At 45.1% G+C, this 24,063-nt stretch overlaps 1 protein-coding gene across 2 annotated transcripts in view; it reads right to left on the minus strand.

The window, feature by feature from the left end:
* The window catches only part of LOC140384582 (ethanolamine kinase 1-like), a 605,708-nt gene that overhangs the window by 270,337 nt on the left and 311,308 nt on the right, over window positions 1–24,063 (minus strand). For both annotated transcript variants that reach the window (XM_072466412.1, XM_072466413.1), the window contains one exon: window positions 1,866–2,014. In XM_072466412.1, coding sequence (XP_072322513.1) covers window positions 1,866–2,014 — 149 coding nt within the window. The remainder of the gene's footprint in view (window positions 1–1,865; window positions 2,015–24,063) is intronic.

Consider the following 24,063-nt stretch of genomic DNA (forward strand, 5'->3'; position numbering starts at 1 on the left):
AGGTGGACCTTGATAAGGTGTTTTGGAGCATGTCTGAGTCTCAGGTGGGCATAGCCAAGGCGCTGTGGAGCATGTCGCAGTCACAGTTGGGTATTGCTGGATTGCGCCGGTGCATGCCCCAGTCAGTGAGGAGCACCACAGAGGGTGTCGACATCATGCTGCAAACCAGGGCTGGCAGAGCCAGATGACGTTGGTGCAGCCGGGGCGTGATCCAGCTGCCCCTCCATCCTGAGGTGAACCCCAGGGCCCTATAGGCGACAGCTGGGAGGAGGGGCATTGGGTGCTACCTCAGTGTTACCCTCTGGAATGGCGACGGCAGCTACCAGCTCCCCTGAGGCCCACCTCCCTGAGAACGGCACATCTCAGAGTCAGCACCCCGAACAGATTCTCCGGCGCCAGCGAGGTCGCCGCCGCTGTGGGTTACGTATGGTCCCACCTGGCGGGACCTCGGAGTTCTGGCTGCAGGGACCGTCCTGGTGGGGGGGGCGGGGGGGATCTGAATCCGGGGGTGCCTCCACAGTGGCCTGGCCCGCGATCGGGCCTATCGATCGGCGGGTGGGCTAATTCTGTGGAAGGCCTGTGTTCCTCCGCGCCGGGTCCCTGTAGGGATCTGCCGTATTGCCCGGGCCGGGCAGGCATGGAGGCGGGAACCCACGCGCATGCATGGACTTGCGCTGGCCGTGGCGCGCATGCGTGGACTCGTGCTGGCCATGGCACGCATGCGCGGACTCGCGCCGGCCTTGGCCCGCCAATTTTCGAGCGCCGGACAGCGGACACCACTCCGGTGCCGTACTGGCTCCCTAGGAAGGGGTGAATGGCTCGTGACGCTTTTGATGCTGGCATCAGAACTTGGCCGCGGGATCTGCCATAATCATTCATAGACACGGTCAACCTTACAGCCACTGGTGATGCATTTCTCTGAGGCTCCAGATGTGGCTGCAGCAGGTGGCAGATTCCACCGAGAATCTCCTTCAAAAGTAATACATCGCCAAAGCTCAAGGAGGAAAAATGCTCCTTGAACATCTTTGATGGACATGCCCAGCTGTTGAGATTGTTCCCCCCGCTCCCCACCACCTCTTCCAGCAGCTAGTTCTTCATTGTGTTGCCTCTTCTCATTTTCCCTTTCGTGCTGTTGGACAAGTTGGAATACAAACTGCTAAACCCTTATCGGGATCAGAATCTGTGAAGTCAGGATCAAGTCCTTCAGCCTGTGCCACACCACTCCCTGAAGACTCAGCAACTTTAAATAACAATACAACCAACCAAACACTTCCACAAGCTCAGTGTAAATTAATCAGCATTAAGCTTGAAAATGGTTGATTGCTCCTTTAAATAGCATTGGTTGGCGATTGAGGGTTGGGGAAGGTGGAGGTGAGCTGGGCGTGGATCCCTTACTGCTGCTGAACACATGTACAGTAATAAGACAGGGTTTTAGTGGAGAGCTAGGCTTCAAGAAGCACTGGTGTCAAATAAGCATTGTCCACTAATTACCATCATGATCTACCTACTCTGCCTACTTCTGGAACATGCTCCTTGCCATCCCACGAATGCCGTACCCAAGGTGGCATCTAGTGCAGCCCACAGCAGAGGTGTGGAGCCAAAGTGGCAGCCAAATACAGCAAAACTGTGCTTCACAGCTCATCTTTCCCTTTTCTTTCTATAACAGATCCCACGTTCATCTGTTTATATTTCTGTTTCGTGAAATTTAAACTTTAAAACATGTCAAGTCTGGCTTTAAAATAATTTGGCTGGTCATAGTTCTTCAAAAATAATTCAGCATGTGCAGCATTTCGAGACTGTTTGACATATTAAGGCACAATATAAATACAAGTATTATTATTGTTATTTAATCATTTTAACTCTACCTTGTGTTTCAATGTAGATTATATTCTTGCACAGTAGATCATTATGGCACAGGACCACGGGGGATTTAACTTGGGAAAGGTGTTCTTTGAGTACTTCGATTTCACTGACAAGTATGTCAAGAGTTGGCAGGTCATCGATTTCCATGGAACTGGGGGTAAAATATATACATACAGTCAAGTGCAAAACAAAATGGAACAACTCTAAGGTGACAGTTGCTGGTAAACTTAAGCGCAGTGCATAAGACATTTCAGAAATCAGCTGACTTACATTTTCCAATCAGATTCTCTTCCCACTCCTAGTGGTGCACTAATGTAGGCTTTTTTCAGGATCAGGCCGCTAGTCTATCGGCAGAGGCTTATACCTTGAGGGGAGTCACTCCACATCAAGCGTGGCTGAGCTGGAATCTGTCCCACTCTTACCGCCTGCTATTAGGCATGTTGGAAGGATTTGCAGATTGACATTCATCCTGTTTGACTGCGTTACGGGGCCTCGGTGAGGAATGCCCTGCTGAGACCGTAGTGCCAGGTTTGTAGTGTCAGGCTGGCAGAGCCCGACCACCCAGGGGCCTCCAATTACCTGGGAGACCTCCCCCAAGTGCCGGTACAGCTGGTCAACGTTTGTGGGGACCAGTACTAACCGGCGCTCACTCGGGATCACCCAGGCCTTACTGTACACTTGAATATGCAAATGTAGTCCCGGCCCATAGTGGGCGGGATCCAGGTCATGATGCCTCGCGAGATGTCGTTAGATCTTGCGAGGCATAGCGAGCCGGGTAAATCTCGCGAGAGGACTCACAGGAGATTTACCAGCTACATTGTATCCCAAGTCAGGTGTGATGCTGCCGTTAGATCGCGCCCAATAAATAGTTATTTTTGGAAGTGTTTTTCAGTTTTGAAAATACGATGGCTATTCTTAATGGTTTTATGATGGTTACACAGCATCACAGTCCAATGTAGAAGCAATTGGATTTCGCTTCCGTCGGCTCATGGTCAGTTTTCTTCTTTCCCTTGGTAAAGTGCCTCTATTTTTGTTGTTATTGGAATTGCTCTTCAGCAGTAAAACAACTGTACATCTAATCCTTCATACATATGGCAGCTGTATTACCCTTTGTGTGAAACGTATCGATATCTATCATTGTAATTGTCTGTTGAACACTGTACAGTGGTTGTATAATAGTTCACATAATTTACAATAACTATCATTTCTCCATAACTCCATAAGGGGCAGCACGGTAGCACAAGTGATTAGCACTGTGGCTTCACAGCGCCAGGGTCCCAGGTTCAATTCCCCGCTGGGGCACTGTCTGTGCGGAGTTTGCACGTTCTCCCCGTGTCCGCGTGGGTTTCCTCCGGGTGCTCCGGTTTCCTCCCACAGTCCAAAGACGTGCAGGTTAGGTGGATTGGCCATGATAAATTACCCGTAGTGTCCATAAGGGTTGGGAGGGGTTATTGGGTTGCGGGGATAAGGTGGAAGTGAGGGATTAATGTGGGTCGGTGCAGACTCGATGGGCCGAATGGCCTCCTTCTGTACTGTATGTTCTATGTAATTCTATGTAATTCTATGTAATAACACACCGACGACCTGATTTTTGAATCACTGATCCTTCCTGTCATGTTATGTCTGGTGTCATGTGGCCCACTTATAATACAAAATTACTCTCAGCAGCACTGCTGAAATCAGAGGCAAACCTCTGCACAAGCAGAAATCTAACCATCTCCTCTTGACGTTCCATAGTATTACCATTGCTGAAGCCCCCACTGTCAACATCCTGGGGGTTACCATCAACTTGAAACTGAACTGGACTAGCCATATAAATACTGTGGCTACAAGAGCAGGTCAGAGACCAGGATTCCTGCAGCGAGGAACTGACCTCCTGACTCCCCAAAGCCTATCATCTGCATGGCATACTTTCCACTTGCCTGGATGAATGCGGCTCCAACAACACTCAAACGCTTGATAACATCTAGGACAAAGCAGCCAGCTTGATTAGCACCCCAGCCACAAACATTCACTCCCTCCGACACACAAAAACAACAGTGTGTACCAACAAGAAGATACATTGCAGTAACTCATTGAGGATCCTTTGACAATACTTTCCATATCTGTGACCTGTACCATCTAGAAGGTCTCGGGCAGCACATGGGAACATGGATTTGGTTGCAGTATTCTTGCTGAGAGGCTACTTTCTATACTTTGGAGGTTTGTTCAATCATTTCAGGATGAGTGCCACATATGCTGCCTTAGATTAGACCTCAGATGAAGACCAAGACGGCTAGCAGTCATATAGCAGCAGGATATTTGCAGACTCACAGCAACCGGGCCAGCTCAGAGAGCACCAGCAGTGAGAGGAGCAGCAGAGAGGTGCAAGTCACATGAGACACTAACCACAAAATGGGAGTACAGTGGTTAGCACTGTTGCTTCACAGCACCAGGGACCCGCGTTCGATTCCCGTTTTAGGTCACTGTCTGTGCGGAGCATGAACGTTCTCCCCATGAGTTTCCTCCGGGTGCTCCGGTTTCCTCCCACAAGTCCCAAAAGACGTGCTTGTTAGGTGAATTGGACATTCTGAATTCTCCCTCGGTGTACCCAAACAGGCGCTGGAGTGTGGCGACTCGAAGATTTTCACAGTAACTTCATTGCACTGTTAATGTAAGCCTAGTTGTGACAATAAAGATTATTATTATTAAAAACAAGGTCTATATACAGAGACTCAACTCCCTTGAACCTGATCATCAGTATCTCAGGAAGCCTAGGATGTCAAATCAGGTGGTTGCAGAAATTTGCCGCCTCCTGTTGGACCTGGTGGCCACGCATCATCAGTGACTGCCAAAGTCACCATCAGCAAATCAACATGTTTGACTACCAAATGCTTTAAGGGCTCTGTTGCAGACAGGCAGGATCTCCCAGTTAGCGTTGCACAAATAGATGAGAGATGACTGATGGATTTGTTTGCCATGGTGCATAATTATGTTAACTTTGCCACTGATGATGACAGTCAGAAGAAGCAGGATTTCCGCTATGCAGCTCCGGCAGACTTCCCACAGGTGCAGGTGGCCATCTATTGTACACATGTGGCAGCCCAGGAGTAGGCCGGGTGAGTTGCTGCAGTGCATCTTGTAAATGGTATACACTGCTACCACTGTGCGGGTGATGGAAGGAGTGAATGTTTAAGGTGACGGATGGGGTACCGATCAAGCTTTGTCCTGGATGGTGTCAAAAGTCTTGAGTGTTGTGGAACTGCACTCACCCAGGCAAATGGTGAGTATTCTAATACACTCCTTACATGCCTTATGAACAAACTTTGGGGAGTCAGGGGATTCCTTACTCAAGGTAACTAGTAGCCAAAGGTCGCATCCATATCCAGCTAAGCAGAGCTGGGAGAGAGCTGCACTCTCCAATGCAGAATTTCTACTCCTGTCCCTGTCCACATCACCAGCTCTTGATCATTTGTGAAGTGTGAGTCACCAAGTGGAATTGCATATATCTGCCTTACTGATTTCACTGAAGTGTATCTGACCTGATGTATGGTAAGCATGAGTCCCGTAAGGCTGCCCCCTCAGGCAGACTCCACCAAATGCTGCTGCATGTATGAAGGCCATGTGTGAATCAAGCCTGGCCAGGTAAGGATATTATGCAAGTTAACATTATGCAGATGATCATATTGCATTTATTGTCGCAGTCAAGTCAACATGATGGAGTTTGGTAATGACATGAGGGTGGCTTCCATCGAAATGTGTCACTGGATAGCAGGAATGTCTCCATCATGCCATCTGCAGCAGCCGGGTCCATTGAAGCTCCACTAATATATAGCATTTCTTTGACCACACCTGTAATTTGCAAGATGTTTGGAGGGCCCCTTTTTGGTTTTCTCCCTGTTGTTCTGTGCTCTTTCCTCCTGCAAGGTGGGAAGGAAGCACTGTGAGGGAGAGGCATGAAAGGGCATAAGGCTGAGAGTGAGCGGGAATGGTGGATAGATAGATGGAATGTGAAGAAGTGCACTGAGAGAGAAGGATAGGGGAACCTGTAAGAATGTGAAGTGATATTATGGAGCAAGGGTGACAAGGTTGAGTGAGGGGTTGAGCTATCATGCACAGTAGGATATCGAAAAGAGTGCTGATGTCAGTGAATCACTTTCTACAATGAATCCAGGAACATGGAACCAGAGAATGTGACTAACATCCCCTGCAACTTCTACTTTGTGTCCTCCTCCCATTGACAACAAACTTTCCGATTCCTCGCCACACCTGCACCCCCAACCCCACTGCTCCCACAGCATATCCAGGAAGGCAGCACTGAAATGAAGGAAGAAAGCCAGGTTTGAGAAAGCAGCATGGGTGTGTCTGTGGGTTTCCAGAGAGCTACATGAAGAAAGCAAGGTGTTGGAGCTGAAGTCACCCAAGCTAATATATCTCTGCCATTCTACAGAAAAAAAATATATCCTTTAACCTGATGTGATACTGTTTAAAGGTGTTAAGTCTCTTGGAAGTTTGAAGGAACATTTGAAGGAGTTATTTACTGTTGCAATATTTTCTGAGTTATCTTTGAAGTAAGGGGTGTTAAGAGATCCAATGTTTATTTAAGATGTTAAGTTGAGTTCATGGAATAAACAGTGTTTTGTGTTTAAAAACCCACGTGTCCATAATTGTAATCCCACACCTAGGGAAAAAGCCGTGTGCTAGGAAAAGCAACAAATCCATTAAAGGGAGAGGTTGGTTGAACTCCACGATACATTTTGGGGTTCTGAAATGCCTCGCCCATAACAATTGGGGGCTCGAGGGGGATGAAAGTCTATCTATGGGATTGGCTTTTGTGAACTTAAAGACAGTGATGGATTGTTGCTTTTCCGGTGTGGTATTTTAGTTTAAGTGGGGAGAGTGTTGTGAACAATGGCTCTTTCAGAGGCTCAGAAGTTTTTGGGGGTGGAGAATGTTACACGTAGTACTTTACGGACAGAAACGAAAAGCAGACTGTTAGATTTGGCAAGAACATTGCAGTTAACATTACCTGACAAAATGTGAAAAGATGAGGTAATTATGGCGGTGGTTAAGCATTTAAAGTTGCCTGAGATAGAGTTTGACTCATTGGAAATGGCAAAAATTCAGTTGCAAATTAAACAAATGGAACATGAGAAAGAATTAAAGCGGCTTGAATACGAGAGTGAGAGAGAGGAAAGAGAAAGAGAGAGAGAGGAAAAAGAAAGAGAAAGAGAAAGAGATGAAAAAGAAAAGGAGAGAGTAGGAGAAAAGAAAGAATAGCCCTAGCAGAACAAAAAGAAAAAGAAAGGGAGATACAGATCAGGGAAAAAGAGAAAGAGAAGGAGTTTGAACTTCAGAAAATGGCCATGAAACATGACAATCAGTTAAAATTGGCAGACGTAAAGGGAAATGTACAGTTGGATGATAGTGATGAGGATAGTGAGAAAGAGCGTCATAGTCGAAGACGTGGTGAGAATCTATTTAAATATGTCCAACCATTGCCAAGGTTTGACGAGAAGGAAGTGGAAGCCTTTTTCATTTCATTTGAGATGGTAGCTAAACAAATGAAATGGCCACAGGACATGTGGGTGTTACTGATTCAAACAAAGCTGGTAGGTAGAGCTAGTGAAGTGTTTGCATCACTACCGGAGGAGGTATCTGGAACGTATGAGGAGGTGAAGAAATCCATCTTAAGTGCATATGAGCTAGTGCCTGAAGCTTACAGACAAAGGTTTCGAAATTTAAGGAAAGAATTTGGTCAAACATACATGGAGTTTGAAAGGCTCAAACAGAGTAATTTTGAAAGGTGGATCAGGGCTTTGAAAATAGACCAAACATATGAAGCTGTCAGAGAAATTATACTTTTGGAGGAGTTTAAAAATTCAATTCCTGATGTAGTGACAACTCATGTGGAAGAACAGAGGGTTAAAACTGCGAGATTAGCAGCGGAAATCGCAGATGATTATGAATTAGTTCATAAATCAAAGATTGGTTTCCGACATCAGTTTCAGCCGGTGAAGGATAGAAACTGGGGACATGAGAAATACTCAAGTGGTAAAGGTAAAGGTGATCTGATGGGAGACAATAAAGAGAGTGTACCTCAGATTAAAAAATAAATCCAGGAGGGTGGAAAATAAATGAAAAGTTTCAGATGTTTTCATTGTAATAAACTAGGCCATGTAAAGTCACAGTGTTGGTGGTTGAAGAAAAGCACTGGGAAGGCTGATGTGGTAAAACAGTTTAAGACAGTGGGGTTTGTTAGAGTGGGAAAGGAAAGCCCAAGGGAAGCGAAGGAGGTGCAAACGATTGTACAGCCAGTTCAAAAAGTAATTGTTAAGAACGTGCAGGATGGCGTTAAAGAATTTACTTGTGTGGGTAAAGTTTACTCATGTGTATCAGGAGGAGCAGGTAAAGAAGTCACAATTTTAAGAGATACAGGGGCCAATCAATCATTAATGGTGGGAGATGAGGAATTATGTAGTTTGGGGTGAGAGGAATAGCGTTCCATTATATAAGGTAAGGTTGGAAAGTCCAGTGAAGAGTGGTGAAGTGGTAGTAGGAGTAATAGATAAGCTATCTTGTCCAGGAATACAGTTTATCTTGGGTAATGATATAGCTGGATCGCAGGTGGGATGCCTACTGTGGTTGATAAGCCAGTGGAAAATCAGTCAACTGAAGTGTTGAAGGACGAATATCCTGGGATTTTTCCAGATTGTGTAGTAACAAGGTCGCAAAGTCACAGGTTAAGACAAGAGGAGCAATCAGAGAGTGAAGATGAAGTTGAAGTGCAATTATCAGAAATGATTTTTGATCAGATGGTTGAAAAAGAACAAGAACAGGTGGAGAATGAGGCCGATATTTTTAGTTCAGGAACATTGGCGGAGTTACAACAGAAAGATGTAGAAATAAAACGGATATATCAGAAAGCATATACGGAAGAGGAATCTGAGAGTATACCAGAGTGTTATTACCATAAAAATGATGTCTTGATGAGAAACTGGAGACCTGTACATATGCAGGTGGATGAAAAGTGGGCAGAAGTTCATCAAGTAGTATTGCCGGTAAGGTATAGAAAGCAGGTGTTGCGAGTTGCACATGAGGTACCAGTGGGAGGTAATTTGGGAACAAGGAAAACTCAAGCTAAAATCCAGAAACATTTTTATTGGCCTGGACTACATAAAGATGTTGTTAAATTTTGTCAATCATGTCACACATGTCAAGTGATAGGGAAACCTCAAGCAGTGATAAAACCAGTGCCCTTAATACCCATTCCAGCATTTGAGGAACCTTTTACAAGGGTCCTAATCGATTGTGTAGGACCGCTTCCTAAAACAAAAAGTGGGAATCAATATCTTTTGCCTATAATGGATGTCTCTACTAGTTTTCCAGAGGCCATTCCAGTACGTAATATTACAGCTAAAAGGATTGAGGAGGAGTTACTTAAATTCTTTATTAGATATGGACTACCCACAGAAACTCAATCGGATCAAGGAACGAATTTTACTTCAAAGTTATTCAAAAAAGTTATGGATAGTTTAGGAATAAAACAATTTAAATCAACTGCGTACCATCCAGAATCGAAGGGAGCGTTAGAAAGGTGGCATCAGACATTAAAGACAATGTTGAGGGCGTATTGTCAAGATTATCCAGAGGATTGGATTAAAGGAATCCCATTCGTATTGTTTGCAATTAGGGATGCACCTAATGAGCCTACCAAATTTAGTCCTTTTGAACTAATTTTTGGTCATGAGGTAAGAGGACCACTTAAATTGATTAAGGAAAAATTGGTGGGTGAGAAATTGGAAATTACATTATTGGATTACGTGTCAAATTTTAGGGAACGATTAAATAGAGCAGGTGAATTGGCTGGACAACATTTAAAAGTTGCACAAAATGTGATGAAACGGGTAGTGGACAAGAAATCCAAAGTTCGTAGTTTTGCCAGTGGGGATAAAGTTTTAGTGTTGTTACCAGTGGTCGGGGAGCCTTTAAAAGCTAGGTTTTGTGGACCGTTTCAGATTGAAAGGAAATTAAGTGAGGTGAATTATGTGGTAAAAACACCAGATAGAAGGAAGACTCACCAAGTGTGTCATGTGAATATGCTTAAAAGGTACTTTGAAAGGGAAGGAGAGAAAAAGGAGGTTTTAATGATTCTAACTCAAAGTGACAAACCAAATCCAGATGACTGTGAATTTAAATATCTCAAATTAAATTGGAAAATGAGGATGTTCTTAAAAATTGGGTTGAATTGTTCAGTTACCTTCCAGAGGAAAAATGAACTGACCTGAAAGAGTTATTGTTATCACATGGGCAAGTTTGTAGAGATAAATTGGGAAGTACTAAAATGGCTATACATGATATAGATGTGGGAAATGCTGTTCCTATCAAACAACATCCATATAGAACTAACCCTTTAAAAGTGGAACAGGTTAACAGAGAGATTGAGAGTATGCTGAAGAATGGCATAATTGGAGTGGGTTGCAGCCAATGGAGCTCACCCATAGTGATGGTACCTAAACCAGAAATGAAATGAAATGAAATGAAAATCGCTTATTGTCACAAGTAGGCTTCAATGAAGTTACTGTGAAAAGCCCCTAGTCGCCACATTCCGGCGCCTGTTCGGGGAGGCTGTTACGGGAATTGAACCATGCTGCTGGCCTGCCTTGGTATGCTTTCAAAGCCAGCGAATTTAGCCCTGTGCTAAACAGGGCTAAATCACTGGCTTTACCAACAGTTGTATGTGGACTATGGAAAGGTGAATGCAGTTAGAAGAACGGACTCTTATCCTGTCCCACCATTGAAGTATTGCATGGAGAATGTGGGACAATCTGTTTGTATTTCCAACTTCCAGCCATGGAAAGAGCATTTAAAACATTGTATGGAGTTCTTCGATCAACTTCATGTGGCGGGTTTGGTGATGAACCTAGCCGAAAGTGAATTTGGAGAAGCCCAAATCACTTTCCTTGCGGAGTTTCCGATACCGTCAAGACGAAGGGAAATAATGCGTTCTCCTAGCATGATTGAATTTGATTGAACAGTTGTGCAAAAGTTTTGTGGCGTGATTACTCCACTGATGGAATTACTGAAGAAACGTAAAAAATTTCAATGGACAGTGGACTTTCAACAGGCATTTGACTGCCTGAAAGCTGTGGTAACCAATGTTCCTGTATTGGACAATTGCAAGGGACTCTGTGGTCAGATTGAAATAAACTATCTGATTCTAAAGAGAAATGCCGCGGAGTAGAGGAATGGATGGATCATGCAGAGACTTTGTTCAAAGAGACTGTCAATCGAGAAGGATTTCGGTTGGAGGAAGAAGAACAAAGAAAAATGGACTATATTATTATACCTGTTTGCATGTGTTGTTTGTTTTAAAAAAACGAGAAGGTATATTTACTGTGTACATTTCTTAGTGGATGGTGCAAAAGTGAAAAATGAAACCATCTTGAAGTTGATGGTTTATTTTTTTTTCTTGGGGGGTAGGTGTCATGTGAGGGTACCTTTAAGACATGGATGTTTAAGCAATGTTCCTTTAAAAAAACAGTGATGTCAGAGAGTGGGTGGGGCTGAGTTCAGGTCAGCCATTTTGCAGTTTGATTTTGCAGTTTTGTTTTGAAGTGCAAGTTTTGAAAAGTACCTGGCTGGTTTTGCTGAGAGCAGTTTAAAAGTGCCTGGCTGTTTTTCTGTGAGCAGTTTAAAAGTAGAAGGCTAGTTTGAGACAGCAGCTTGAGAAGTTCTGGTTTGCTGTGAGTGCTTGAAGGGAGAAAGCCAGGTTTGAGAAAGCTGTGTGGGTGTGTCTGTGGGTTTCCAGAGAGCTGCATGAAGAAAGCAAGGTCTTGGAGCTGAAGTCACCCAAGCTAATATATCTCTGCCATTCTACAGAAAATATATATATCCTTTAACCTGATGTGATGCTGTTTAAAGGTGTTAAGTCTCTTGGAAGTTTGAAGGAACATTTTAAGGAGTTATTTACTGTTGCAATATTTTCTGAGTTATCTTTGAAGTAAGGGGTGTTAAGAGATCCAATGTTTATTTAAGATGTGAAGTTGAGTTCATGGAATAAACAGTGTTTTGTGTTTACATTTTGGGGTTCTGAAACACCTCGCCCATAACACTATAAACACTCCTTATACAACACCCCAGACAATAATAGGCAGTGGGGGGGAGGGAGGGCGGATGGTAGGGGCATTGTAACTCTACTTGCCTGATGAAAAACAGGCAGGTGGACAGTTAAGTGCCCCAGGTTACTTCTCTACCAGATAGTTACTGGGATCCTGTTTGTACTTTTCAGGCGTGGACTGAGCTTTCTCTCAAAATTAAAGGGTTTTCAGTTTTCACGTTATTTAAACTTTACTAATATTATGAATTGTGAATATTTTGTGCATTTCTGAATTCAAATTGAGAAATGCCATTGCCATAAATTGCAGATGATTGTGGTAGAACTTGAGTGAAAGAAAGATGAGCAACGCTTTACCTCAGTTACAATCCAGAGAAAAGAGAACAAACTTTCATTGATATGGGACCGTTTCCCAAGCTCAGGATATTCCAAAATACTTCCTAGAAAATTAAGTACATTTAAATTATAGTCACTGTTGTCATGCAGGTTATTTATGAAGGCTCCACCTTCTCAACTTTGCCCCTCGGCTGAATTGTGGTTTTCCTCAGGTTGAACCACCACCAGTCAGCTCCACATCAAAGGGGAAAGCAGACTATGGGGACTTTACTTATCTTATAATATCGGGAAATATGGCTGTCAATTTGCACACAAAACAACAGTGATATAAATGACAACGTAATCTGTTATTAATGACATTGGTTAACTTCCGGTGGCAGCATGTAGATGGAAGTCACACGATGGGTGGCACCAGATCGAGGCTCTGGTTTTTGGAATTTAATGCTCAGTTCCAGGGGCAGTTTTTGGATAAGCTGGTGCAGGAAGACATAAGGAAGGTGGGGAATATCGAAGACCCAGAAATAATAGGAAGAAGGTGGTGAACAAAAGTTCGCCATCGAGTGAACGGGTGAGCCCGGCAGAGGAAAAGATGGCGGAGGTTGGGTCGCTGGGTGGGGCCGTGCCCCTCACAGTGGAGACTTTGACTGAGCTGATGGCCGGAGAGTTTGAGGGGCGGTTTGCCAAACACATGGAGTTGATGCGTAAGGAGATGGTGGCGGCGATGAAGGTGCTGGTGGAGGAGGCGATGGCTGTGGTGAAGGCGGCGGTGTTGAAGTCTTCGACTGAGATACAGGAACAAGGGGAGGGGGGGGGGTGCCACGGTGGCCTGATCCGCGATCGGGGCCCACCGATCTGCGAGCGGGCCTGTGCCGTGGGGGCAGTCTTTCCCTCCGCGCCGGCCGCCGTAAAGCTCCGCCATGACCGGCGCGGAGAAGAAACCCGCTGCGCATGCACTGGCATCATGGCAGCGGTTCTGGGAACACGCTGGCGCTCCTGTGCATGCGCCAACTTGCTCTGGCCGGCGGAGGCCTTTCGGCGCCGGTTGGCTCACCACCAATCACCCCAGCGCCGGCCTAGTTGCGGGGGATTCCAGACCTTCTGGGCGGCCCGACGCTGGTGTGGTTCACGCCTATCTTTGGTGCCGGTACGGCCCGCCCGCCGGATATGGAGAATCCCGGCCCTGGATGTTCTGGGTTCAAATTCCACCAGGGCAGATGGTGAAATTTGAATTTTAAAAAAATATCTGGAATTAAAAGTTGAATGATGATCATAAAACCATTGCCGATTGTCGTAAAAACCCATCTGGTTCACTAATGCCCTTCAGGGAAGGAAATCTGCCCTCCTTACTCGGTATGGCCTATATGTGACTCCAGGCCCACACAGTGATGACTCTTAACTGCTCCCCACTAAAATGGCCTAGCTAGCCACTCAGTTCAAGGACAATTAGGGATGGGCAAAAAACGCGGGCCCAGCCAGCGATGCCCACGTCCTAAGAATGAATTTTTAAAAATCCAGGCAGACAACACTTGTCTGGCAGGGCAGCGCTCCTTTAGTGTGTCAGTCTAGATTGTGCACTCAAGTCCTGAAGTTGGGCTTGATCTCACAATTTCAGAGGTGAATTCTACCCGTGTCAATGGTGAAACAACAGTACAAATATATTTGAAATTGACAATCACAAAATATCAGATCAATTTCAATCGTCAGGGGAAGTGTTTCCTTCAAAACGTATCAAACTGCAATGCCAGTATATAACTGTGCTGTGCAAAGGAAATTTACTTTCCTTTTTAATGAGCACATTCAAGGTCTATTCCTTTCCCTGTTCTAAAGCATTGTACCAAAGTCAGGAACAGGAGCTGTTGCTTGTTATGATCAAAGTAACAGATAATTGTGGCTGAGGGTGGCCTTTTGGGCGATCTAGCTTACTATTTCAAAGGAAGGCCATACCTTTCTCATGAAAGTCAGAAGTCTTTTTGCCTGTCCTATCTGGTAAACTATAGCTGTTATTTGACACTTTCTGTAGAAAACAAATATTTCCGAACAGCCATCGGGCGAAATTCTCCCCAAAAATTACTTTGGCCGAGTTCTGAGGGTCATTTGTATTCACCCACGCTTTGTAATTTTTTTGGAGCTTGGGGAGTTTCTCACTCAAAAATCCCGCACTTTCTGTAGTGGGGAATTAAAGGCGCCGGCAAAACCGGCTCCTCAGAGATCGGGGTGCAATTTTTGAAAGGTGTCCAGGTCTCAAAGTCAGATTGAGGGTCTCCTACACCCCCCATCCACAGACATCGTGACCACCCGCAGACATGGGTATCACCACCAAACCTTGACCCAAAGCGGCGACCTTTTCCATGACTAAAAGTCCATGTAATCAACCCTACCAAACCACCCAGGCATGAGGGTGAGCCTGCCCCACACCCATCCATCCTTGTCGGCATCAGGGCACTGTCAAACCCCCCCCCCCCCCCCCCCCACCACCACCAAGTGAGTACATCCTGCTATAGGGTCGCTGACGGCCCACCACCTTTAAGGCTTCCCACCTTCAGCGGCTCCTTCGCACCCCCCACCTTTTCATACTCCCCATCATTCTCCCTTTCACGAGCATATCCCCCTTCATGCCCTGTCACTTGGCAGTGTCCCTTGGCACCCGAGAACTGTGCCATGGCAGCCTGGCAGTGCCAACCTGGCACCCAGCCAGTGCTCCTGTCACCTGGGCCCTGGTAACCTGGCACACATGCAGTTCCAGGTTGGCACTGTCAGTGTGCCAGGTTGGCACTGCCAGGCAATGTCCTGTCCATGACCCCTCGGTGGCTCCATTGGCCTCCGAGCCCCCTGGTGTGGCCACCATGCTTGGTTTCCATCATAGGAGGTCATTACTAATTCGCTCCAGCTTCAGGCCTCGCAGTGTCAGGTCAGTGAATATCTAGAGCTGGGAGACTGCGGTCTAGAACAGACTGCACATATTTAAATATGCACCCGACGTAACGGGATCAGTGCCGGGCACAATGCTGTGGGAAAATCACGCCCATCATGTTTGTAATTAATGGATGGGATTATCCGGTCCCCCAGCCACATGTTTCTCAGTGGCGTGCCGTTCACTGGTGGTGGAATTCTTTACACCCGACGCTTGTCGATGGAATTTCCCATTGAAGTCACCCCACACCGCCAGGAAACCCACGGGCGGAGGTTCACTGTCAGCGGGAAAAGAGAACCAGTGTCCTGGATTGACCTGTTGAGTTTAATATGAATTTAATTTTATGCAACGTGGAAACATTCATTTAATCCTGAAGTTAACTTGTCACATGCTAAAATAGATCAGTGATGTATTTCAATGTGGCTTGTTAATGAAACATCAACCAAGTTACACAGCTTATGAAAATTCTTCTATCCATACATTATTTTGTCTTAAATTCCTGTTAAAACTTGTATAGCATCAAGTTGCTTTCAAAAACAGAAATGTCAAACTACATGACTGAATGTCATGGGATTTATGTTTACAGGTAGCTCTTTCGGAATGACAGAAACCTTTTGCAACCAATTACATGGTTGTTTGCTCCCAATATGTATTTTGTGCAACTTAGTTCACGATTTTTTTAGAGGGGCCAAAACTGATCCAGCATTAGAAAAGGAATTGCAATCTGCACACATACACAGAAACCACTGACTAAACAAGAAATTTGACTCTTGCTAACAGCATTGGTCACAGATTCCCGAATGATTTACACAAACCAAAAAGGTGCCAGGGTTTATCCCTGTGTTATGTTGAGGTATTTGTAGTTTGCGTTCTGGCTTCTCCTTAAGCCCAACAGTTGGAGCAAGTTATAAAAAAGACGCAAATCGCGATCAGGCAGAGAATCGGCATCCGGCAAAAATCGAGTTCTGCACCTGCCGCTGATTTGGGCACCATGCGCTGATCCTTCCCCGGTGGCGAAAGCGAGGTTTGCGCCCTACGCCTACGGGGGGCATGCAAAACTGTCATTTGCATATATTTAAATGTGATTAGAGGATTGAACACGTTATGCTCCGCTCTTTTGCAATGCTCGGCCTCTCTCAGGCAGAAGTCGAGCAGTCACAAATTACAACTGGTATTTGCAAATGAGGACTGAGAGCCATGACTCTGGAGGAATCGCGGGAGGCTAAAAAAAGACTCACAACTGTTGGCCTTGCTGGGAGGGAGGGGGGTGGGGTGGAGGGGGGGGTGCTCAGGTCAGGGGCAGTAGTTGGGAGCGACCTGGTGCTGAGTCCGTAGACTAGGGGTGTCTCCTTCTGGATCGGTGTTGGCACTCCTCAGAAGTGCTGCCCCACTGCAGAGGAAGCAGGGGACCAGCAGAGCTCACCCCAACCAGATGACATACCAGATGGAAGTTTATTGCACTATATTCAGATTTACAATTATTTTACTGTCCTTATATAATTTTCTTTCTTCTTTTCCCTATGGCAATTGAATCAAAGGCTATACCAGTGCTAATTGCTGACTTTTAACACACAATAAAATATCCCCCAATGTGTTAGCATTGTTCCCTGCCTTTGTTATCCTCATTACTTTTTATGCTTTTCCCCTTTAAGCAAAAATATCAGACATCAATTTAAACCTTTAAATGCTTTCGTTATTTAGAGTTGGAACAAACATTTCAAGAAGTATTATATACAGATGTCTGAATAATGTCAACCAAGGTTACTGGAAGGAAGAAAAGATCTTGCACGTTCCGTTAATTTTATAGGGATTATACACGCAGCCCTTTGAAACAAAACTATAAGCTTGATCTATGGAATGAAATTAAATATTTCTACCAAAGAAACAGAATTTGCAGGGCAATTCAAAACCTTCTTTTTAACTGGGGAAAATAAGAACCAACTCTCTCACTTGTGTTCTAATTCTTGAATCCAGAAACAGGAAATGGTACCAAGCATCTACCCTGAGTTCCAGCATCATCAATCTGCGATTTAGCATACAAACCTACAAATGAAACCTGTGTACAATTTGACACGTACTAATAAAATTCTGCGGTCAACTTTAATGCAGGCTTGAACTGGTTTGAAACAAATGAATCGATGCCTCTGTTGAAATATCAGGCAAAGGAAGTTCATGCTGACTTGCTAAATATTTGTATGGTAGTTTTAATAAGGACATGGGGAATCCACACTGAGTAAAATAAAGAAATGTAGTTTTATTTACAACACTGTAGAAGCACTACCCAGTAGATCCCAATCGGGTTCCTGTTCTGGTCGGTTGCCTCACTGGCCAATCTTTGTACAGAGGTTAATTGAGATTCCCCGCCCCTAGAGGGATAGCTCGTACTCTGCAAGGACCATGGGGAAGATATTTATTCCCACCCTGTAGGCCCCGAGCGGGCTATTAAAGTAGTCTTCTCACAGTTTCACAGTTTGAGGCCCCCAGAACAAGCCGAGTGTAATCTCATTGCGGTCATAGTTATTTTTGATTAAAGCTGTTTGGATAATTACTTCAGTCATAGAATGCTTGAGAAGGTTCCAGCAGGAAATTAGGAAACTTTATGGAGGTTTCTAACTAAATTCTGGCTGACTACAGCCGCAGGTTTGGTTGTTCCACCGCAGTAGTATAACCCCCCCTGACCACCAAATCCTATTAAGTGTCTGAAACACAAGTGCTTCTCTACTGCAGGTTTTTTTTCTGATTCCAATATCCTCTTAAATCAAGTGAATGATGGTTAGTTGCAAGTGACCTACAATCTTATGATTGGAAGCATGATTAAATGCTGGAAAGTCATCCTGGTTAAGAGTTTGGAATTTCCAGTTTTTTGTGACGGCCGACATTCAAATACCAAGGCCCGCAAATAAAATGGAATAACACCTTTAGGGGTGATGGCGCTGACCTGATAACATGGACATGGACCTCTTTCTGTACAGATAGAACACCCAGGGTGGCTCCAATTTGATTTTATGAGTTTGTACTGAAATTGTTTCACTTTTTAAAAATAATCTTTATTGTCACAAGTAAGCTTACATTAACACCGCAATGAAGTCACTGTGAAAGGTCCCGAGCCGCCGCACTCCCGCGCCTGTTCGGTAGAATTCAGAATGTCCAAATTACCTAACAATACTTCTTTCGGGACTTGTGGGAGGAAACCGGAGCACCCGGAGGAAACCCACGCAGACACGGGGAGAACGTGCAGACTTCACACAGACAGTGACCCAAACCGGAATGGAACCTGGGACCCTGGAGCTGTGAAGCAACAATGCTAAACACTGTCCAACCTGCCGCCCACAATGTAAATATATATAAATCAGGTTAGGGAGAGGCCCCTGTGCATAGACTTGTCTCCCAAACTGCAGAAGATCCCTAGTCTTGATTCATTTGATGGTAGATCCATGCTTAGCGCACATGCTGAATAAATATTAATTGGTGCAGAAGCAGAGTTGTAGAAATTGGCTTTTTGCATTCTCAATGAGGGTACCTTTGGAGCAGCTCAGAAGTCCCTGCAAATAGTATGTGGTGTAAGCGGTGGCATAATTACATAATAACCTCCTGGCATCTCTGCACCACATAATAAAGAACATACATGCGCGATTTCTGAAACCTCAGGCCTGATTATCATTTTAAAAGTACACGCAGCACAGGCCTGATTTTCCTTTGAGGAATTCGGGACTGAAAACTGCAATGTATTTTCCTCCAATTTAACTAATTCTAACAACCACATTTTGTTAAAAACACTACCTTAATTTTACTTCACAGCAAAAGTAACAATATCTTTAGTTGCAATATTCAGCTAGCAGGATATATCGGCCAAGGTAGTCAGCCAGATGAGGCTTTTAAAATAAATGAAACAAGTCAACTGGGAGTTTATTGCCAAATTGGATGTGGAATAGTTAAAGAGCAGCTCTTGGAGTCTGTGGATCAGAAATGTCTGTTTTTCCCTTTCTTCTTATTTGATAAAGTTATGTGCTCAAGATGGGAGGTATTGGTGCTGGGAGTGGAAAGTATTTGCAGTTTTAGCATCCCGTGTCCATATAAAACGCTCTCCGGTAAAGCCAGGTTGGAGGTCGGGTACAGGCTGCGATTTTCTTTGCTGCCACAGTAATGTGCTTCCACCGCAACCCTCTCCTGAGGAGCATTTCCATTTTCCAAGCTAGCCATGCTTATAGTCTTTGAGCAAGACTGGGAATTAGTGCCAAACTACAGCTACTTTGATTCTGTGCCCAGGAGAAAATAAGTAGTGAGAAATGGGAAAAAAAATGGTGTTCCAACTCACTTCATGTGGAGCCTTTGAATGTTTTGTTCGTACATTTTGCCTACCTCAAATTGATGCCTTTGTGGAGTAAGGTTATCAGGAATCAGGCGAGTCTAGGGGTTGGTGCCATTGCCCATTGAACACACTAAAAAAGGGCAACTTCTGTTGGATTGAGAAGCCTTACTTTATGGATTATCATAGTGTTTCCTGAGGCTGTTATGTAGTGAAGATTTCCCCCTGGGTAATCATCGGCTGAATTCACTGGTAGTGGCTGTAGCGCACAAAGACTCACGAGAGACGAATAGAGATGAAGTCGATGAGGCTTTATTAAGCGTGACTTGTTCCCCGCAGTTCAGCAACAGACTGGCCTGCGGGGGAGAACTCCTGGTTCTTATACTCCGCCTTCGGGGCGGAGTTAGAGGTCAACAGCCAACCAGGACCCGGGATCTGTCAGCCAATGACATCACGGCTTCACAGTCCCACATGACCCCTAATGCATACTACCACATTGGCAAACTGTGCCAAGGGGTCAGTGCCAGTGTACTGCCCGGATATGTCCCTCTCTCCCCGGGGGTTATTCGCACCTCTGCGCCCCGGAGGCGCCCCCTTGACTGATTCTAGGTTGGCCAAACCTGTTCTAAGCCTCGCCGACGTGACATTTACTGAGGGGGAAACATGTGGCGGGTGGCCTATTAATAAAATTTAAATGCATTAAAATCTAAGGGTGTGCACCTCATGCCACACCAGCGAAGGGCAGGGAAAATCAGGAAATGCCATCTCTCCAGAGAGAATCACGTTTTCTGATTCTCTCCGGGTTTTCCACCCGTGTCGCCGATCCCACGCGAGGCAAGCGAAGGCTCAAAATCGTCCCCACTATTTCAATTTGATGACCTGCAGAGCATGAGAACATCAGTTAACCCTCTTTTTCCCTCCAAAGCAGCGACCTGACCGTGGCATTTTCACCAGTTTTTGTTTTTATTTTGCACCTTTTCTAATCGCTGTCTTGCCAATGTAACCTTTGACTTGTATTCGCTAACTTTGCCCCCGAATTGTTATCCAAATCCAACATTACTCATCCTTGAACTGCTCAAATCCCCACCTTTCCTTCATCTCCAGCCTTGAATCTCTCCAATCAGATTCTTTTGCCTCTGCCTCAACACTGAAATGGAACTTATCAAAGTCACGAACGGCCTCCTCTGTGACTGTGACATGTGGTGCACACTCCTCTGCCACTCTGTAGGTTTTGACTTGGTCGATAATATCAACCTCCTCCAACACATCTCCTCTGCTGTCCAGCTGAGTGGAAGTGCCCTCAATATGGTTCTGCTCTTACCCATCCAATTGTACCTATAGAGTCTCCAAAAATCCCTTCTCTTCCTGACAGTTGTACTGTTTATGCTGATCGCTCTTTCTTACATTGGGCTCAGGGTAGAGAATTTCAGACACACAGGCACACAAAATTATTTTCAATTTCAACGCAAAGTTGGAGTGGATCGATTAGCTCTCGGCCATAAGACCACAGGACCATAAGATATAGGAGCAGAATTAGGCCACTCAGCCCATCGAGTCTGCTCTGCCATTCAATCATGGCTGATAGTTTCTCATCCCCATTCTCCTGACTTCTCCCCATAACCCCTGATCCCCTTATTAATCAAGAACCTATCTATCTCTGGCTTAAAGACACTCAGTGATTTGGCCTCCATAGCCTTCTGCGGCAACGAGTTCCACAGATTCACCACCCTCTGGCTGAACAAATTCCTCCTCATCATCTCTGTTTTAAAGGATCATCCCTTTAGTCTGAGATGGTGTCCTCTGGTTCTAGTTTTTCCTCCAAGTGGAAACATCCTCTCCATGTCCGCTCTATCCAGGACTCGCAGTTTCTTGTAAGTTTCAATAAGATCCACTCTCATCTTTCTAAACTCCAACGAGTACAGACCCAGAGTCCACAAACGTTCCTCATACGACAAGTTCTCCATTACAGGAATCATTCTTCTGAACCTCCTCTGGACCCTTTCCAAAGCCAGCACATCCTTCCTTAGATATGGGGCCCAAAACTGCTCACAATACTCCAAATGGGGTCTGACCAGAGCCTTTTACAGCCTCAGAAGTACACCCCTGGTATGTATTCTAGCCCTCTTGACATGAATGCTAACATTGCATTTGCCTTCCTAACTGCCAACTGAACCTGCACATTAACCGTAAGAGAATCGTGAACAAGGACTCCCAAGTCCCTTTGTGCTTCTGGTTTCTGAACCATTTCCCCATCTAGAAAATAGTCTATGCCTAAATTCCTCCTTCCAAAGTGCATAACCTCACACTTTTCCACATTGTATTTCACTTGCCACTTCATTGCCCACTCTCCTAGCTTGTCCAAGTCCTTCTGCAGCCCCCTTGCTTCCTCAATACTACCTGTCCCTCTACAGATCTTTATATCATCTGCAAACGTAGCAACAGTGCCTTCAGTACCTTCTTCCAGATCATTAATGTATCTTGTGAAAAGTTGTGGTCCCAGCACAGACCCCTGAGGCACACTACTAGTCATCGACTGCCATCCTGAAAAAAACCCTTTTATCCCCACTCTCTGCCTTCTGCCAGTCAGCCAATCCTCTATCCATGCCAGGATCCTACCCTTAACACCATGAGCTAACATATTTAACAGTCTCCTATGCGGCCCCTTGTCAAAGGCCTTCTGGACATCTAAATAAATCACGTCCACGGTTCTCCTTTGTCGAACTTCCTTGTTACTTCCTCAAAGAACTCTAACAGATTTGTCAGACCTGATCACCCCTTGACAAAGCCGTGCTGACTCAGTCCTATTTTACCATGCACTTCCAAGTACTTTGCGATCTCATCTTTCATAACAGACTCTAAAATCTTACCAATGACCGAAGTCAGGCTAACCAGCCTATAATTTCCTGTCTTCTGCCTCCCTCCCTTCTTAAACAGTGGTGCTACATTAGCCACTTTCCGGTCCTCTGGGACCCTTCCTGCCTCCAGTGATTTCTGAAAGATCATCACCAATGCCTCCACAATTTCCTCAGCTATCTCCTTTAGGACCCTACGGTGTAGTCCATCTGGTCCAGGTGACTTATCAACCTTCAGACCTTTCAGTTTCCCCAGAACCTTCTCCTTAGCAATGGTCACTGCACTCACCTCTGCCCCCTGGTTCTCCTGGAGCTCTGGCATCCCACTGGTGTCTTCCGTCGTGAAGACTGATGCAAAGTAATTATTCAGTTCGTCTGCCATTTCTTTGTTTCCTATCATTACTTCTCCAGCCACATTTTCCAGTGGTCCAATGTCTATTTTTGCCTCTCTCTTACCATTTATATATTGAAAAAAATCTCTTCCTATCTTCCCTTATATTACTAGCTAGCGCTCGCACTCATACTTCATCTTCTCCCCTCTTATTGTTTTTTCAGTTGTCATCTGCTCGCTTTTAAAGGCTTCCCAATCCTCTGGTTTCCCACTAATGCTCGCACTTTGTATGCTTTTTCTTTAGCCTTTATGCTGTTCTTGACATCTCTCGTCAGCCACGGATGCCTTGTCCTCCACTTAGCATGTTTCCTCCTCCTTGGGATGAATTTCTGTTGTGCCTCCCTAATAACACCCAAAAACTCTTGCCATTGCTGTTCCACTGTCTTCTCTGCTAGATTCCTTTTGCAATCAACTCTGGCCAGCTCCTCCCTTATGTCTTTGTAGTTACCCTTATTTGATTGTAATACTGTTACATCTGATTGCAGCTTCTCCCTCTCAAACTGCAGGGTAAATTCTATCATATTGTGGTCACTGGAGTTCCTTCACCTTAAGTTCCCGAATCAAGTCTGCCTCATTACACATCACCAAATCCAGAATTGCCTGTACCCTAGTAGGTTCTGTCACAAGCTGCTCCAAAAAACCTTCTCTGAGACATTCCACAAATTTAATTTCTTGGGATCCACTACCAACCTGATTTTCCCAGTCCACCTGCATATTGAAGTCTCCCATGATTATTGCAATATTGCCTTTTTTACATGCCTTTTCTATCTCCTGATTTATTTTCTGCCCCACATCCTGACTACTGCTCGGGGGCCTGTACATAACTCCCATCAGGGTCTTTTTACCTTTGCGATTCCTCAACTCTGCCCACAGAGATTCTGTACCTTCTGAACCTATATCGCTCCTTGCTATCGATTTAACTTCATTCCTTACGAACAATGCAACCCCGCCCCCTTTGCCCATCTGCCTGTCCTTTCGATAGGACATATACCCTTGGATATTTAGATACAAGCCCTGATCCCCTTGCAGCCACGTCCCTGTGATGCCCACAACATCGTACCGGCCAATTTCAATCTGTGCAACAAGTTCATTTACCTTGGTCCGTGTACTGCACGCATTTAGGCACAGTTAGGCTAAGCTTCTCCACTAAATCCTCAGAGTTTACAACTGGGATCAGGGGTGGGATTCTCCGGCTGTTCGAGGCAGCGGGATTCTCTGGTCCCACCGGCAGCGCACCCGCCCGCGGGCTTCCTGGTAGCATGGAGTGGTTTCAATAGGAATTCCCAGTGACAAGCAGCGGGAACTGGG

The sequence above is a fragment of the Scyliorhinus torazame genome, chromosome 10 (assembly GCF_047496885.1).
Source record: "Scyliorhinus torazame isolate Kashiwa2021f chromosome 10, sScyTor2.1, whole genome shotgun sequence".
NCBI lineage: Eukaryota > Metazoa > Chordata > Chondrichthyes > Carcharhiniformes > Scyliorhinidae > Scyliorhinus > Scyliorhinus torazame.